A 16,030-nucleotide genomic window follows, 5' to 3' on the forward strand; every position below is an offset into this window, starting at 1 on the left:
TACACTAGCCAGTATGGTAGTAGATGGCTACACGCACGTACGCACGACCGGCCACGAGACACCGCGCGTGCGCATCGATCGTTCACTCTCGCTGCCTTGGCCGATGACCGTCGCTCGCCCGTGCACGGCGAAAACCTCTACGGGCAAGCTAGCTGGAGACTGGTGGCATGCAGACGCATGCACAACTAAATACTTTATTCCAAAAAAAAATTCCGGGATGAATGTGAAGTCCATATTTGTACGCAGAAATTAGTTTTTTTATGGAGGGAATAGGTAGGTGGGTAGGCCAATCTGATATCCTCGCGTCGATCACTACCGTCTGACAAGCTAACGCATGCCTGTAAATCAGCCAATCTAGGGATAAGTCCAATTGATAACCTAGTGTAGTGTTTGTCTAGAACACGAACTCTCAAATTTAAAATCATTTATCAAACCCATTTTTTTAACTTTTGAACTGTTCAATTTACCTCTCAATTATAACATGGTACGTAGTACAGTGACATAAAAAAACAGAGATTAACTTTGTCAATATCTACTTTGGCCATCGATCTTCTTCCTCCGCCCCTCTTTCTCTCTCTTCTTTCATCTCTCTTTTCCTAATACAATGACAGGCCACCACTGGTAGGCTCCCTAAGGATGCCGCTGTCGAGCTCCTACACCTAGGCCAGCAAGTCGTCGTGAGAGAGACAAAGAAAATGGCAGTAGGATGACACAGTACAGAAGTGCAGTTGTGTCAATCTAGTGGCAAACGGAGAAGGGCGAGGACGTGAGGACGTGTCAAGAAGACTACAGCACAGAGCCGAGAGTAGGGGAACGCATGGGTTGGGAGAGACGATGGTAGGAGGATGACACAGGTGGTGGAGAGCTGACTGCTGGAGGACTATCATGACTATCGAATGAACCAACTCTGTCTCTATCGGGCATCACTCATACAAATTTTGGATGGATTCTTGTAGTTGTGGTCAGTGAACATAGAGCTACAAGCAGCAGTGGATTGGCATGTCCACTGCCATCCTCCCATCCTCTTGAGCTCACCCTGCTACCATCTTCCTTGAGCTTACCCCCCACTACATATTTTCATGAGCTTAGCCAATTGATTTCATAGAGGATAGGTGTCACGTGGCAAAGACAAAGCTCCGCTTGTTCGACAAATTAAAGGCCAACTTAGGTAGGAGGCGGTTGTGTAAGCGGAGCTTGCAGCGGAGGAGCTTGTGGATGAAGTGACAGTAGAAACACAGAGGTGAAAGAGATGAGGACGTTAAGATGGTGCCATGCCCCGCGAGGGTGCTGACCCAGATTGTCCTTCCATATGAACTCACCACAAACCTCACTTCTCATGTTGTCATCAAGCCATCCATTGTGTGTAAACACGCTCTCTGTTAGGAGGAAGAAGAACCAAGCTCATCAGAGTTTGTTGAGATGAAAAAATATATGAAAAAGTTGATTTTTTTTAGACAACTATATGGAGGAGAAAGAAGCACATTAGTAGAAAGATAACATGTTAACCCATTTTTATTTTTCCAGCTAATTGGACGCCACAACACAACATAAGTGATACATAGGTCAAAAGACTGAGAAAAATTTTAACAGTTTTAAAAAAACACCAAATGGTCGAGTTCTTTCTAGCAACACCAAATGATAAATTTCTCGTTTTCCGTTAGCACGACTTCCAAACTATTAAATGGTGTGTTTTATGAAAAAAATTCTATGAATAAATTTTTTTTATAAAAATCATTTTTCTAATTTGTAATATGTAGTACTTAATTATTTATGCGCTAATGATCTATCCTGATTCACGTGCCACCGATTAGCTGAGCATTTTGGTTCATTTGAACGGGCCATTATCCATTAGATTGAAGTGGCCGGGGTAACTCGACCGGTTAATTTGAACTTTGAAGCAGTATTAATTCCAGTTTGTACAAGAAGAATATTCAAGCAATGCACGTACATTCATGAGAGAGGCATGAGATCGACCCAGCTGATCCATCGAGTCACCTTCTCACAACGACACTAGCTAGTCACATATCACCATGACTAGCTACACCGTAGCTCACTAGCTAGCGCTCTTAGCTGCTTTACCTGATTGGGCTCAAAAGAGAACACCCAAAGATTCGATCCAGATCGTACTATATACTCCTACTATACGGGGATAGTCACCGTTAATGTACATTGTGCTTGTCTAAGCATCAATCGACGTCCAAGTCTAAGTCATCAATTGTCGAAAGAGAAGTAGCAAATTAAACCACGAGCAGTCCTCTAATGCTACACGTAATTAATTGGACTTGCTATTTCATCAGTCAACGGTCGATTTCTCTTTAAATTTCAGTTAATTCTTTTTGAATGTCTAGGAATATACCTCAAGCAGTCAAGCTTCGTACTACTCTATAATCTGCATTTCTTTCCTTCTAACGTGCACTGATTAACACCTCTCATTACTCACACAACGTCACCACCATACACGTCATCTGTCGGCCTCCCTCCACCTTATTAGGACTACCTAGATTTATCATGCCACACTCTAATCGTCGACTGTTTTCTCATCCTCTACCATTGCCACCATATTGTCTCGCTGTCATTGCGCCTCTGCATCAGTCCTGGCGTGACACCGTCCGATACCCTCCTCCATCCACTCACTACCTTCACGTTTTTTTTTTTTGCCTACCACTGGTCTTTCACCACCCAAGCCATACCTTTGAAGCCCTCTCACCGTTTCCTATGTCTTAAACCTTCCCCAACACAAAAACTTTAGTCCATAGGTAGCCTATCAGAGGTTTCATTGCCGCAACCATCTAATCTATCAGTCCACCATCTCCCAACCTCTCCTCTCTTATTGTCCAAAGAGAGATAGTAAACCACAATTCAAGATTGAAGATGATGCTCTGACCATTATATTTTAATCTAATGACCGGGGCTAGGTAATTTGTAATTTGCACAAATTTTAATCACTTGATGAATAGCAAAGGTGTAATTAATTTCCCATCATAAGAGGAATAATGAACAAATCAATCAATGCATCCTCAATATGAAATAATAGACGGTAAACAAGTTGTTGTACTGTACCATGGCTATCTATCTATGCATGAAAGATACAATCATACTACAACTAGTACGTAGCAGTGGACACTAGAAAAAAGTTGAAAAAACAAGAGCAAGAAAAAAGGAATAGGGTAGCTAGAGGGTACTACAAGCATAGGAGGCCTTTGTACCTCACTCACGTCAGACACCAACATATGACAGATCCCAGCTTGTTCCCCTTGCAAAGAGGTTAAAAGCCCAAGTGCCAAGCCGTGGACAGCACCGGCCGGCCTTTCGATGATGATGACCAATTGCATGGACGGTTGTTGCTGATGCTGTCCTCGGGATGCTCCTCTTTTGCTAGCAAAACCATCCAGCCAAGCTGGATGTAGATGAGTTCGCCGGAGATTTCTTTGTCTGAAACGGACAGACACGACTCGACGTAAAGAAGGCGACCTTTAACTCTTTGGAGCGTGTCATTTGGCAAAGATCAGGATGGGATCACGCAACCCAGCTCCCTAAAAAACGAAGGGGCAATCTTCTTTCTTTCTTTTTTCTTTTGGCCACAATATTTTGAATTAAAATGTAAATATAATTGTTCAATTTCGATATGATCAGTTCGTGGCGTGGTGGCATAGTAACTTCTATTCGGTGGCTACTGGGCAGGCTACTGTTGCGATCTCAGATCGTACAACGCCGTGGGATATGATTCGGGTGTGTACAGGAGCATGTATGCCGTCATCCGCCCGCAAAACGAAGCAGGAAAGCCGTGTCGTCCGCGGCGGCACAGACACAGGCCACAGCCTATGCCGACGCCGACGCCGACGCCGAGACGCTCGGTGGAGCCGGAAACACACAGCAGACAAGCCGTGCGGCGGCGCACCTGGCGTGACGCGCCCACCCCACCACTGCACGCGGTGCTCAGCACAACAGCGCGTCGTGCACCGCGCGCGGTGCTGAACTGTGAAGGCCTTGGCTCCTTGCGCTGTCGCGGGCGCGGATGCATGAATGCAGACCGGCTGCATACGAAGCACTGTGCATACCTGACTTAGATGGGCGACGCGTGGACGAGCGAGCAATCTGACGGCGCCCCCCTTACGGCTCCATCCGCACCAAGAGAAGGCTCAGCTCAGCTCAATCATGACTTCGCGTTCCATCCGCACCAAGAGAAGGCTCAGCTCGGCTCGCTCGTGATCTCGCGTCGACTCCCACTCGAGCGATCAGCCGGCTTCGCTTTGCGGCGGCAAGGACGGCGCCTGACGCGGACTCAGCTCCCAGCAAAAGCGACCTTTTTTCGGCTTCATCTTCCAGCGCCAGATCGAAGACAGGAGAAGGTCGACCTAGCCGCCGGGATTCGCCTGCCATAGTGGACGACAGAGCCAGATATCCGTTTCTCTCACCTGTGCGTGCGAACGACGTAGTCGCCTGGGATCGTGGAGCCGATGAGGAGCAGAAAATACAAATACATGTATGCTCGCCTCGAAAGTATTTTCTGGAAGACACTGCGAATGAAAATAAATTATAGTGTAACATAATAAAAGAGTACAGTGCAACATGTAAATGGAAATAAAATCGAAAGCCATCCAACTTGAGGAATGATCAAAGCTAACTTGTGCAATCTATAGCATATATATAGTCACAGATCAACTAATAGGAAGAAACATGACTATCGATCAAATAACTAGATGAGCGATTAAATTACATGCATACACCTAGATGCTATGGCCTCCAGGTGTAGAAAATACTTTCTGGTTACACTTATGCATGATCAACAATATTGTTTGAGAATGATTTAGCTTCTGGACATCACATTCCAGGTTGGACTGAAGATTACATAATTCAGTTTTCATTTTAATTTGAAAGGAACCAGACAAACAATCACAATCTTTTTTACACATCAATCCATCACATTCTAGATTACATAACACCAAAGATGTCGTATAGTTTCATAAGCTTTTGTCATTGCTGCAAACAGTCCACTCAGTGTGAGCGATACATCAGACATCCCATCACTTTCAGCAAGACTAGCTGAGGTCTCAGGAACTAATTTGGTTAAACAATAGCAGAATTGAAGAAACCAACACCCCAGCATTTTGATGAAAGACAGAAAGACACGGGCAAATGATCAGACATAGCAACTACTACTTTCTTCGTTGCTTGACTTCCGGCGACGCGTTGCATTGCAGATTTGCAGTTCAGATCGATGCATGTTCTTCCACAGCCTTCTGCTCGTCCTCGCCAACCCAGCCGCTGTGGGCCTATGGCCTTCACCAAAGGCGCCCGATGCTCCTGGCCAGGAGGGAGGTAGAGGGGAACATGCCTCGTGCTCGCTTTAGCTGACCCAGCCGCCGCCGCCGTCACCAATGGCGCCCATAGCCAGGGGGAGGCGCGCGGAGGGGAACACAGGGGAGGCGGCGACGACGGTAGCAGGCGAGAGAGGTGACCGCATCAGTTGTTGAACGGAGGGGATTACCGGCTAGCCGACGGTGCCGAGGAGAGATGATCCGGATAGATGAGGCAAGATGGGGAAGGAGATCACGACGACGGCGGGGGAAAGAAAATCGGAAGAAAAGGATGCGAGCGAGTCGCTAAGCCAGAGCCAGTCCATTCCTCACGCTCGGCTCGATGCGCGCTTTTGGTTGTGGGAGTCGACATGAGCGAGCTGAGCCTTCTCTTGGTGTTGATGGAGCCGCGCAGGGGCGCCGTCGGATTGCTCGCTCGTCCACGTGCCGCCCATCTAAGTCGGGTATGCACGCTGCGGGTTTTGCAGCCGGTTTGCACAGAATTTTTTTCCTGCGCTGCATGAGTGGGCTGGTTTAGTTGAGAAAAAAGTCCACTTTGACTCCCTTAAAAGTATGCCGAATCTAATTCATACCCCTTAACCAGAAAATCGGGTAGGATGACTCCCTCAACCCTTAAAACTGGTATAATTTGACTCCCTCAGCAGTTTTGAAAGGGCGGTTTCGCTGAGATGGCGCTTTGACCCGGTCCAACCGGCTGACTCAGCATATGGACCCCACATGTCAATGTCACATTTTCCTCTTCTCTCTTTCTTTTCTCGTTTTCCCCTCTCTTTCTCCATGGCGCTACACGGTGGCTAGTGGCGACGTCTTCTCTGCGCCCGTGCCGCTGCCACTGGTGGAATACGCCGAGCGCCGCCACACGAGACGGACACCACAGGATTGTTGCCGCGGGAGATGGTGATGGAGGCGACCACGGTGTTCGACAGGAGATGGAGGATCACCGCCGCGAGACCAGGAAGCAGAAGAACCCCCTCGGTGCACGCCTCGCCTCTGAATCCCATCTCCCCCTTTTAGGCTTTCACCACTCATCCGCGATGCAATGTCGATCTCCCTCGTAGGTGGTGGCGCCGGCGACGACTCGAAGCTGAGGCTCGCGGCGGGATGACGACGATGAGGAGGCAGTGGCGGTGGCGGCATGCCACTGACTCCCTCTAGCCGAGACTACCCAGGTAGAGCCACAGCTGAGTGGGGACGAGGACCAGGCCCGCCCTCAAGCAGCGCGGTGGCGACCTGCGTCGGAAGTGGAGGAGAAATTTGCATATGTGCCATCATTAAAAACGACATGGGCCGAGGCGAATCGACGCCGTGGCCTTGAGGCGAAGCGGTGGCTGGATCTCCTGATGCGCAGCATTGCCTCGGCCTTGAGCGGAGTGGCGGTGGCCAGACCTAGAGGGGGAGCGGTGATGGGCCGGCTTGGAGACGAGGCGGTGGCGGGGTGCACCCAAACACCCTACTGCTGCCGAGGGGTGGTCATGGAACAGGTCCCCTCCACCGCCGGCTGCGGCTCGGCCCACTCGGACCCCAGCTGACACAGGAACAGCCCCGCCGCGCCGCCTCGCTCCAACAGGAAAGTTACCTCCTCCCCGCCATCACCGATGAACTGCAATGCGTTGAAGTTCACGGATATGCCGTCTCGTGTGGCGCGCTCGGCGTACTCCACCAGCGGTAGAGGCACGGGTGCAAAGAAGACGTCACCGCCAGCCACCACGCAGCGCCATGGAGAAAAAGAGGGGAAAACGAGAAAGAAAGAGAAGAAGAAAATGTGACACTGACATGTGGGTCCCACATGCTGAGTCAGCCAGTTGGACCGAGTCAAAGCGCCACGTCAGCGAAACCGCCTTTCAAAACCGTTGAGGGAGCCAAATTATACCGGTTTTAATAGTTGATGGAGTCATTCTATCCGGTGTTCTGGTTAAAGGGTATGAATTAGATTCGGCGTACTTTTAAGGTGTTAAAGTAGACTTTCTCCGTTAGTTGATAGACGTGGGCTGGTGACCTCTTCATTTTCGTGGTGAGTGGGTCGCGATGGCCTGCTTCGGTGTGCCGGCTTGAGACTTGACCTGACGACGTACGTCCGTCGCCTACGCGGCGGGATATTCCGCCGCACCTCGCCAATATCCTCCTCCTCCCTCCACGGGAGATCTCCGGAGCTCTGGCTGTTGGATTCTTGCGCACGGCCCCCTGCTTTTCACGGTTTTTGTGTTCCATGAGTGTACGCAGCGCCATAAGACGAAACTCGAGATTGTTACAGTTAGGTGTTGAGAATATAGAAAAACTACTGTGTTTTCTTGTATCTTCTAGCCGTAAAAGCTGATGGGCGATCTGGTAGCGATCAGTTCGCTTTTAATAAATTTATTTTTTTTGTCACCGTATTATTTTCTTATTTTAATAAATTTATGCACCTAAAGTTTATACACCTTAAGTTTACACATCTAAGGACATATTCACTTTGATGTCATTTTCAACCTTACCAAGTTCTGCTAAAGTTGCCAAAAAAAATAGCTACATTTAGTTTGCTGTCAAATTTTGGTAACTATATAAGAAATCCTGCCAAAATTTTGGCAACTATGCCAAAATTTTGGCATTGCCAAAATTTGGTAAGGTTTATTTTGGCATCAAAGTGAACAGGCCCTAAAGTTTAGAAACCAAAAGTTTATATATCCGATTCAAATTTGAATTTAAATTCAAATATTTTTATATATAGTATTTCTATAATCTAAAGTTTATAGACCTAAAGTTTATAGATATAAAGTTTATAGACCTAAAATTTATAAGTCAAAAATTTATATACTCGTTTCAAATTTGAATTTGAATTATATCTGATTTAAATTTGAATTTGAATTCAAATATTTTCTATATATAGTATTTCTATACATTTAAAGTTTATACACCTAAAGTTTATAGATCCAAAATTTATAAGTCAAAAGTTTACATACCCGATTCAAATTTGAATTTGAATTCAAATTTTTTATATATAATATTTATTTATATAATTTTTTTAACTTTTGTTTTTTTAAAATTTTTTTTGGTGTACTGTAGTAGGAAAGAGAAGAAGGGGAGGAGAAAAGGGGAGAAGAGGCCGTATAGGGGGAGGGGGGTGCAGAGCGATCACCCGCGCATTAGCATCCCCCTCTTCTAGCTTCAGTTTAATTTTTAAATTCTATAATACAAATTTTGTGAGAATCTAGACTATTTAGATAGATGAAGATTTTTTTAAAAAATTATTCACTCCAACAGATGCTTACGTAATTTTTTTCTAAGCATCTGGACTATTGTAAATGTGAGTGACAGTGGCTTCTTTTTGTCATGATAAAAGTGCAGTCGTCATCTTTTCATCCCTTTCTCATCATGCACAAGAAGTCATATGCTCGTGCTTTATTTTTAATCCACCCAACCAGTTACTCCCTAACTATATGAGTCTGGTTCCTTGTAAAACATGGGCATAATACTAGTCACGCCTTTAGTCAAATTTAAAACTTCAAGGATTAACATTATTTCGTATATTACATTGGACAGAATTATTTGGATAAATTTGTCTTAAAAATATATTTTGTACTTGATTTTTTAAAATTGCTCATCGACTGAGGTCCTATTTGCAAGAGTAGCATCTTCTGCCCGTTGGCCGTTACCAATTTCCCTCTACCAGCAAGAGTACCACTGCAAGAAGATCCAAACTCAAACAACGCGGCGAGGGTTTCGAGATCGGGAGGCGAGGCCGCGCCGCCGGCGATGGAGGAGGCGGCGAGGCGGACGCTGGTGCTGGTCAACCTGGCGGCCGTCATGGAGCGCGCCGACGAGGCGCTCCTCCCGGCGGTGTACCGGGAGGTCGGGGAGGCGCTGCGCGCCACGCCCGCGGCGCTGGGCGCCCTCACGCTGTGCCGCTCCTCGGTGCAGGCCGCCTGCTACCCGCTCGCCGCCTACGCCGCCGTCCGATACGACCGCGCCCGCGTCGTCGCGCTCGGGGCCTTCCTCTGGGCCGCCGCGACCTTCCTCGTCGCCGTCTCCGACAACTTCGCGCAGGTCTGGAGCACTGAGCATCCCAATTCCCCTCGGAATATCTCGATTTCTGATTTTCTTTAGTTGTTACCAAATATTCCAGTCTGTTTGAATTTACCTTGCCGAAGATCTAGGACCGTTCGTAGCAAAATTTGTCCAATTCTGCTGTTCAGAACTCCAGATCGCATTCCGGATCGAAGGATGGACACATTTTGTACCTCTAGGATTCAGTAGTCTCAGCGGCCATTTTTGTAGATTATTCAACATGTGAGTATTTGACCGTACTATTCTAAGCTTGTGTGCTAGAAATACATCAATGTATTGGGCACACCGATCTGAGCTGATTCCGTGGATATTGTGACGAATTATACGATGCAGACCTCTATTTCAAATCCAGCTTTAATTTTCAGGCATGATTTTCCTGTCTGTTTATTTTTCTTGTTATGTTACTAGCTGAGATCTGATATTAGAATAGGCTGGTGCAACCAATAATGTTGTGAAGTTACAGCAGTTAAATATAGAAAACTATTCTGCCTATAGAATTAAGAGTTGGCATGACCTTATCTTACTTGAAGTGACAATTATTTTGTGTAGGTAGCTGTAGCAAGAGGAATGAATGGTATTGGGCTAGCACTTGTAACCCCTGCTATTCAATCTTTGGTGGCAGACTACTCTGATGACAATTCACGGGGATCAGCATTTGGATGGCTTCAACTTACTGGAAATTTGGGATCTCTGATCGGAGGGTTGTTCTCCATCATGCTAGCATCTACTACATTCATGGGCATTGCTGGTTGGCGCATTGCGTTTCATGTTGTTGCTCTCATCAGTGTCGCAGTTGGTATATTGGTTCGCCTATTCGCGGTGGATCCTCATTATATCAATTTTGGAAACAAAAAGCAGCATGTCCGCAAGTCTGCTTGGAGAGAAATGAAGGATTTGGTGGTGGAAGCTAAGGCTATTGTGAAAATACCATCTTTTCAAATCATTGTAGCGCAGGGAATTACAGGTTCATTTCCATGGTCTGCCTTATCATTTGCTCCAATGTGGCTGGAGTTGATGGGCTTTACACATAAGGGAACTGGAAGTCTCATGGTCACATCTGCAGTAGCAAGCTCACTGGGAGGACTGTTTGGTGGGAAAATGGGGGATTATCTTGCTAAGCACTATCCAAATTTTGGTAGAATAGTCATATCTCAGATAAGCTCCGCTTCTGCAATTCCTCTTGCGGCTCTTTTACTGCTAGGCTTGCCTGAAGACCCGTCTACAGGATTTTTGCATGGTTCAGTCATGTTCATTGTGGGATTTTGCATCTCCTGGAATGCTCCTGCTACAAACAAGTAAGCAACACATACCAGTTCGTTGCTTTCTTTGATATTGCAGATTCTGTCAAAAGAAACTAAAATTTCAATACTCTAAAGTCATGTTTTGTGCAAAACCGTAATCCATTTTAGAATTTTGGAAAAAATAGTACTAGTTCTTTCCGAAGATAAAATATAATCTTGAGATGGAAAACTAAAGATATGTTACAAAATTTATGTGTTCTGGATGATGTACCAGCCTTTTCACAATTTCTTGATTAGAGCCAAAAGGCATAGCATAAGTTTTTTAAAAAAGGAGGAATCACATTATATATCATATCATGAGAATAATAGCAGTTTGTGATTATATGTGTTTGTGATTATTACTACTAAGTTGTTTTTTTCCTGTAGCCCTATATTTGCAGAGATTGTTCCTGAGAGATCAAGAACAAGTATTTATGCACTCGACCGTTCTGTTGAATCTTTATTTGCTTCATTCGCTCCACCAGTTGTCGGGTATCTAGCAGAGCATGCATACGGCTACAACCCAATCACTTATGGAGTTGGCATAAGCAGTGTTGAGAGGGACAAGGAAAATGCCGCTGCCCTAGCCAAGGCTCTTTACACGGCAATAGCCATCCCGATGCTACTCTGTTGCTTCATCTACTGCCTGCTGTACCAAACATATCCTCGAGACAGGGAGAGGGCAAGAATGGATTCGCTGATAACGTCAGAGCTGCAGCAGATTGAACCGGAAAGATCTCAGCGGACCAGGGATTATTACAACGGGGAAGGTGTGTCGGTGATCGATATCGAGTATGGGGAGGAAGGGGTGGATGCTGATGATGATGAGAAAACATTAGTGCAGTTCCGAATTGAACAAAGCGCGGGTGATCAATGACCTAGACGTGAGAAGTGTGAGACTACAGGCAAACAATGTGATTTAGCAGATCTTCAGGTCTGTGTTCGTACTCTACAGGATAATCATACCAGCAGTTTTTTTTATCTACAGAAATCTCTGACAGCACAAATTCTTTAAAGATGATAGCTTCCTCAATAGCTAACGTATATAGGAAGGAATGTTGGTTAATTGGTTTTATGCGTCGGACTTTAGTGATTAGCAAGATTTTTGTGGGCCAGGAGAAGGGAGACTCTAGGTTGAAAATGGTATGTGATCTTTGGTCACCAGTTCTATTGTCTACTGTTTTTACTGTTTGAGTCTATAATTTGATGGAATCATACAGCAGTTTTGTAAGATTCAGAAATATTACTGGTTAGAACTTATAATTTCTCAGTCGTGCAGGCCCGTCTAGCTCAGTCGGTAGAGCGCAAGGCTCTTAACCTTGTGGTCGTGGGTTCGAGCCCCACGGTGGGCGTTGTTTTTTCTCTCTTTTCTAATACGTTTTTTTGTCTATAAATAAATTGAGTTTGAGGACTTGAGTACATGACATTCATAGTTCACGGCCCTGATTGGCGTCGTTCTCTCTCTCTCTTTTCTAATAGTTATTTTTTTTCTATAAATTGAGTTTGAGTACTTGAGTACTTGACAGTTGACATTCATGGTTCATGGCCCTGATTAACATGGATGGTTTAGTAAGATAAGAATGTTACTAACACATTTTCTAATACGTTTTTTTTGTCTATAAATCGAGTTTGAGGACTGGAGTACATGACATTCATAGTTCACGGCCCTGATTGGCGTCGTTCTCTCTCTCTCTCTCTTCTAATAGTTTTTTCTATAAATTGAGTTTGAGGACTTGAGTACTTGACAGTTGACATTCATGGTTCATGGCCTTGATTGACATGGATGGTTTAGTAAGATAATAATGTTACTAACACGGGGAAGATGTTTTGGTGATTGATACAGTGGTGTTTGAATCTCTTGAAAATGAAGATGAAAATAAAGATTAAGTGTTTCACGCAAAACGGAGTGGTAATAACGTGTGATTAATTGAGTTTTAATTATTACAAACTTGAAGAATGGATTAATCTTATATTTTAAAACAACTTTCATATAGAAAGTTTTCGCACGAAACGTACCGTTTAGTAGTTTGAAAAGCGTGTCACTTTTATCAAAAAGTTTATCCAGTTTTTGTTAGAGAAAAGAACAGGGCCGAGTATGAGGAGGAAGGCTTGGATGCTGACTACGGTGACAAAACACTAATGCACTACGAACTGAACAAAGTGCAGCTGCCAAATGAACTAAACAGACTACAGACAAACAATGTGATTTATCAGATCTCCAGGTCGGTGTGAACCTACAGTAATACCAGCAGTATTTTTTACAGTAATCTCTGGGAGTACTGATTTTCTGAAGGTGAATAGTTTTCTTCAACAGCTAACATGTACAGGTAAGAATGTTGATTAATTGATTATATGTTTGGGACCTTAGTGATTGGCATGATTTGGAAGAGCACTGCTAGCTATAATTTTCCTTTATATGAGAGTATGAGACAACCTACTTAATTTAAGAAAACATTGTCTTGAATATACTGGGAAACAGTAGTTACTGCGGCAAAAAACATTGGGAAACAAGCTTTCCCTTCAAGATTTACTTCCAATTCAACCCACAAAATAGAAACCTGCCATCAGTTCTGGTGCCTTGCTCCAGCGACTGATTTGGTGCCAGAATGCGATAATCAGCATGGGTTTCGGTCAAAATCGACAAGGATATCCACGAGAAATTGCCAGCAGCAGCAAGCAATGTTCACAAACATGGCATCAGGGATGAACCAGGAGGCAAGAACAAACCAGGGTACGGGAAGATGGCAGGGACCCTTTCTCAGTAGCAACAGATAGCTCAAAAATAAAAGCATCCTGGAACGTGATACGGAGAACATCAATGGTTACTACTGATAAGTGGTAACCATGATTGAACGGCCCACTATTCAAATATGACCTGCACACTGAAGAACTGATAAAAACATACACAATTCAAATAAGCCCAGCTGGTGGCAAAAGATTCATTGTAAGTTCACAACATTAGCATTGTGTCATCAACTCCAAAATACTTAGACATGGACCAAACTACAGTCAGATAATTGAGGTTTCCCCAAAAGAACTTAGTCACCACACTAAGGCTGAGGCCTGACGAATTCGGATGAAGTTAACATCAGTAAATCAATCAACCTACAATGGTCCAGGACAACTAATAATCACTGTGAGATTGCACGGCAACACACCTTCGCTTCAATCCAAAGGGAACAGCCAAGTTGCAGAAATCATCTCATGCTTCCAGGCCATCGGCAGAGGGGAAGAGACCTCGGCGCTCCTCATGTCGTAGACACTGACAGAAGTGGTCTCCTCCTCATAGGCATACTCCTTGTTATTCTCCATAACATCATCAAGGAAGAAGATTTGGTCACCTGGCATCCCGTACTGAGACGCGGACACCGCCTTAGAGCATGGCCGTCCGAGGAAAACTATCTGATCATCCCCAAGGGTTGTCACATTCACCCAACGTGAGTTCTCCAAATCAGCCTTGAACACCTCAAACTCGTTCTGTCCAGCCACGACGGTCTTGCCTACCACTCTGCAGCAAACCTTCCTGCGTACCATCAGCAATACACCACATGATTCAACTAGGTAGAGCTTCTTTTTGTCCGTTGTGCTTGTGTCGTCGTCATCCGGAATCAGAACTGAAGACCAGGTGGGATCGTCCTTGATGACCTGTCCAATTTGGGAGATCTGTGGATCACCGGTGTTTGGATCCTGGCTGATGTTGACGACAAGGAGGTTCTCATCATGAGTGAGGGCGTACAGCTTCCCCCGGTAGAATGCCATGTCTTCAAACAGCTTGCACTTGTCGTAAGCTCGTACCGACCATGAGGACGCCCCTGGCTGGCACACTAGAATCTGGCTGTTGCGTCCAGCATTGGCGAGTGAGCTGCCGATGAATGCGGCGACGAGGTTCGGCGAGCACAAGAGTAGCTTGTTTATGGGCATCTTGTCCGAAGTCTTGATATGCATCCAAGTAGCGTGAGGGTAGAACATACTGACATGTGCATCACGCCCTGCGATCCCAACATTTACATACCTAGCAACCGCATTTGGGGGTCGGAGCCGGACACGGGACAGGGCGGGGAGCGTCACAGTGGCGCCGGCGAAGGGGTCGACCAAGAAGCAGCCGTCGTCGTGCGGGAAGACGAGCCAGCGGCCACACGCGGCGGTCTTGTAGCCGGCGCAGCCGGCACGAGGGAAACGGAAGGGCTTGCCGTAGGGGAGGCAGTAGAAGGCGCCGTCCGGGAGCGCGAGCAGCGGCAGGGGCGCGGGCAGGAGGGCGTTCCGCGCGGCGGCGCGCCACTGCGGGCACACGGCGGCGAAGCAGGCTCTGTCCACCTGGGCCGGGAGGAAGCGGATCACCTGGACGGCCAGGTCCCGCGGGATGTCCGCCCACGACGGCGGCTGCCTCTGCTGCCTGGCGCGCGCCGCCGTCGCCTCGTCCTCCGCCATGGCGCGCCTGCCGAGGTCAAACCTTGCATACAGCAAGAAAGACACCGAGACATCACGCGAGCGTTAGGCGCTACATCACCACGGGGAACGAACGCGTCAGGATCCAAACAAACCCCACAAGGAAACGGTGCGGTGCGCACGAGGGCAATACGTCGAACACCTCGCGTGCACGGGCAATGCCACAGCACACACCGAGGCAAATGGGGATTTTTTTTTTTTCTTTTGGGTGGGAACTTCCAAATGGGAAAAACAAACAAACCCCATGGGGATTGGCTGCATATTCCCCTCCAACCGTTTGTTTGTTTGGATAATGGCGGATCGGAAGAAGTATAGGTTCTATTTCAAACTCTAGAGGATTTAAAAAAAAATGAAAAATCCATAGAATATACTCGAGAAATCCCAAAAATAGTACATATAAATTCGAAAAAAGAAATCGCCTAGAATCAAATGGGAGGGATGAGAACGAGAATGCAGAGGAGGAGGAGGGCAACCTGAAACCCCAACGCAGCCGGGGAAGAGCAGCAGTATACTCCAGCACTGACCGAGGGAGGGATATGGGAGTGGGGGAAGAGAACCGCAGAAGCGGCGCGTGTCGGGGGGCAATTACCAGGAGAGAGGATGTTGGAGAGTCGCGACCCTTGTCTTCATTTGAATGTTGTTAACAGTTCACTTACGTATGTCAACAGACCATAATTTTACACAGTCTACGTCCAATGTTGATCATCCCTTTTATTTAAAAAAATAATATTTATTATTATTATTATTATTGTTATTATTATAAAACATAAATAATACTTTATGTATAACTAATTATTTTAAAATTTTTCATAAAATTTATAAATAAAATGGACCATCAAACGTTTGATATAAAAACCCACGGCTGTACTTAAAATGCAACGAATGTAGTATTACATATTTATGTTATATGGATTTTATGTGTTTATAATACGTAGGTTTAGTGAT

The 16,030-nt window shown here is 45.8% G+C and overlaps 2 protein-coding genes and 1 non-coding gene across 3 annotated transcripts; 2 read left to right on the forward strand and 1 right to left on the reverse strand.

Moving 5' to 3' along the window:
• The first annotated feature begins 8,968 nt into the window (after positions 1–8,968).
• LOC127782801 (uncharacterized) lies at positions 8,969–12,078 on the forward strand. Its single transcript, XM_052310069.1, has 3 exons — positions 8,969–9,338; positions 9,909–10,654; positions 11,027–12,078. The coding sequence occupies exons 1-3, from the start codon at positions 9,048–9,050 to the stop codon at positions 11,514–11,516; spliced, it is 1,527 nt and encodes a 508-aa protein (XP_052166029.1). The 5' UTR covers positions 8,969–9,047; the 3' UTR covers positions 11,517–12,078.
• Positions 11,919–11,991, forward strand: TRNAK-CUU (transfer RNA lysine (anticodon CUU)). Its single transcript has one exon. It is a non-coding gene; the product is annotated as a tRNA-Lys (tRNA).
• A 1,464-nt stretch (positions 12,079–13,542) lies between the features above and the next one.
• LOC127782802 (uncharacterized) lies at positions 13,543–15,662 on the reverse strand. Its single transcript, XM_052310071.1, has 2 exons — positions 15,559–15,662; positions 13,543–15,089 (listed from the first exon to the last, which is right to left on the reverse strand). Exon 2 carries the CDS (start codon positions 15,065–15,067, stop codon positions 13,805–13,807), a length of 1,263 nt encoding a protein of 420 aa, XP_052166031.1. The 5' UTR covers positions 15,068–15,089; positions 15,559–15,662; the 3' UTR covers positions 13,543–13,804.
• Positions 15,663–16,030: the final 368 nt, after the last annotated feature.

Source organism: Oryza glaberrima, chromosome 8 (assembly GCF_000147395.1).
Source record: "Oryza glaberrima chromosome 8, OglaRS2, whole genome shotgun sequence".
Taxonomy (NCBI): Eukaryota; Viridiplantae; Streptophyta; class Magnoliopsida; order Poales; family Poaceae; genus Oryza; species Oryza glaberrima.

Coding starts and splice junctions, on each gene's coding strand:
- LOC127782801 (XM_052310069.1), top strand. CDS start 9,048: ATGGAGGAGGCGGCGAGGCGGACGCTGGTGCTGGTCAACCTGGCGGCC. Junction 9,339..9,908: donor TCTCCGACAACTTCGCGCAG/GTCTGGAGCACT, acceptor TATTTTGTGTAG/GTAGCTGTAGCAAGAGGAAT. Junction 10,655..11,026: donor AATGCTCCTGCTACAAACAA/GTAAGCAACACA, acceptor TTTTTCCTGTAG/CCCTATATTTGCAGAGATTG.
- LOC127782802 (XM_052310071.1), bottom strand. CDS start 15,067: ATGGCGGAGGACGAGGCGACGGCGGCGCGCGCCAGGCAGCAGAGGCAG.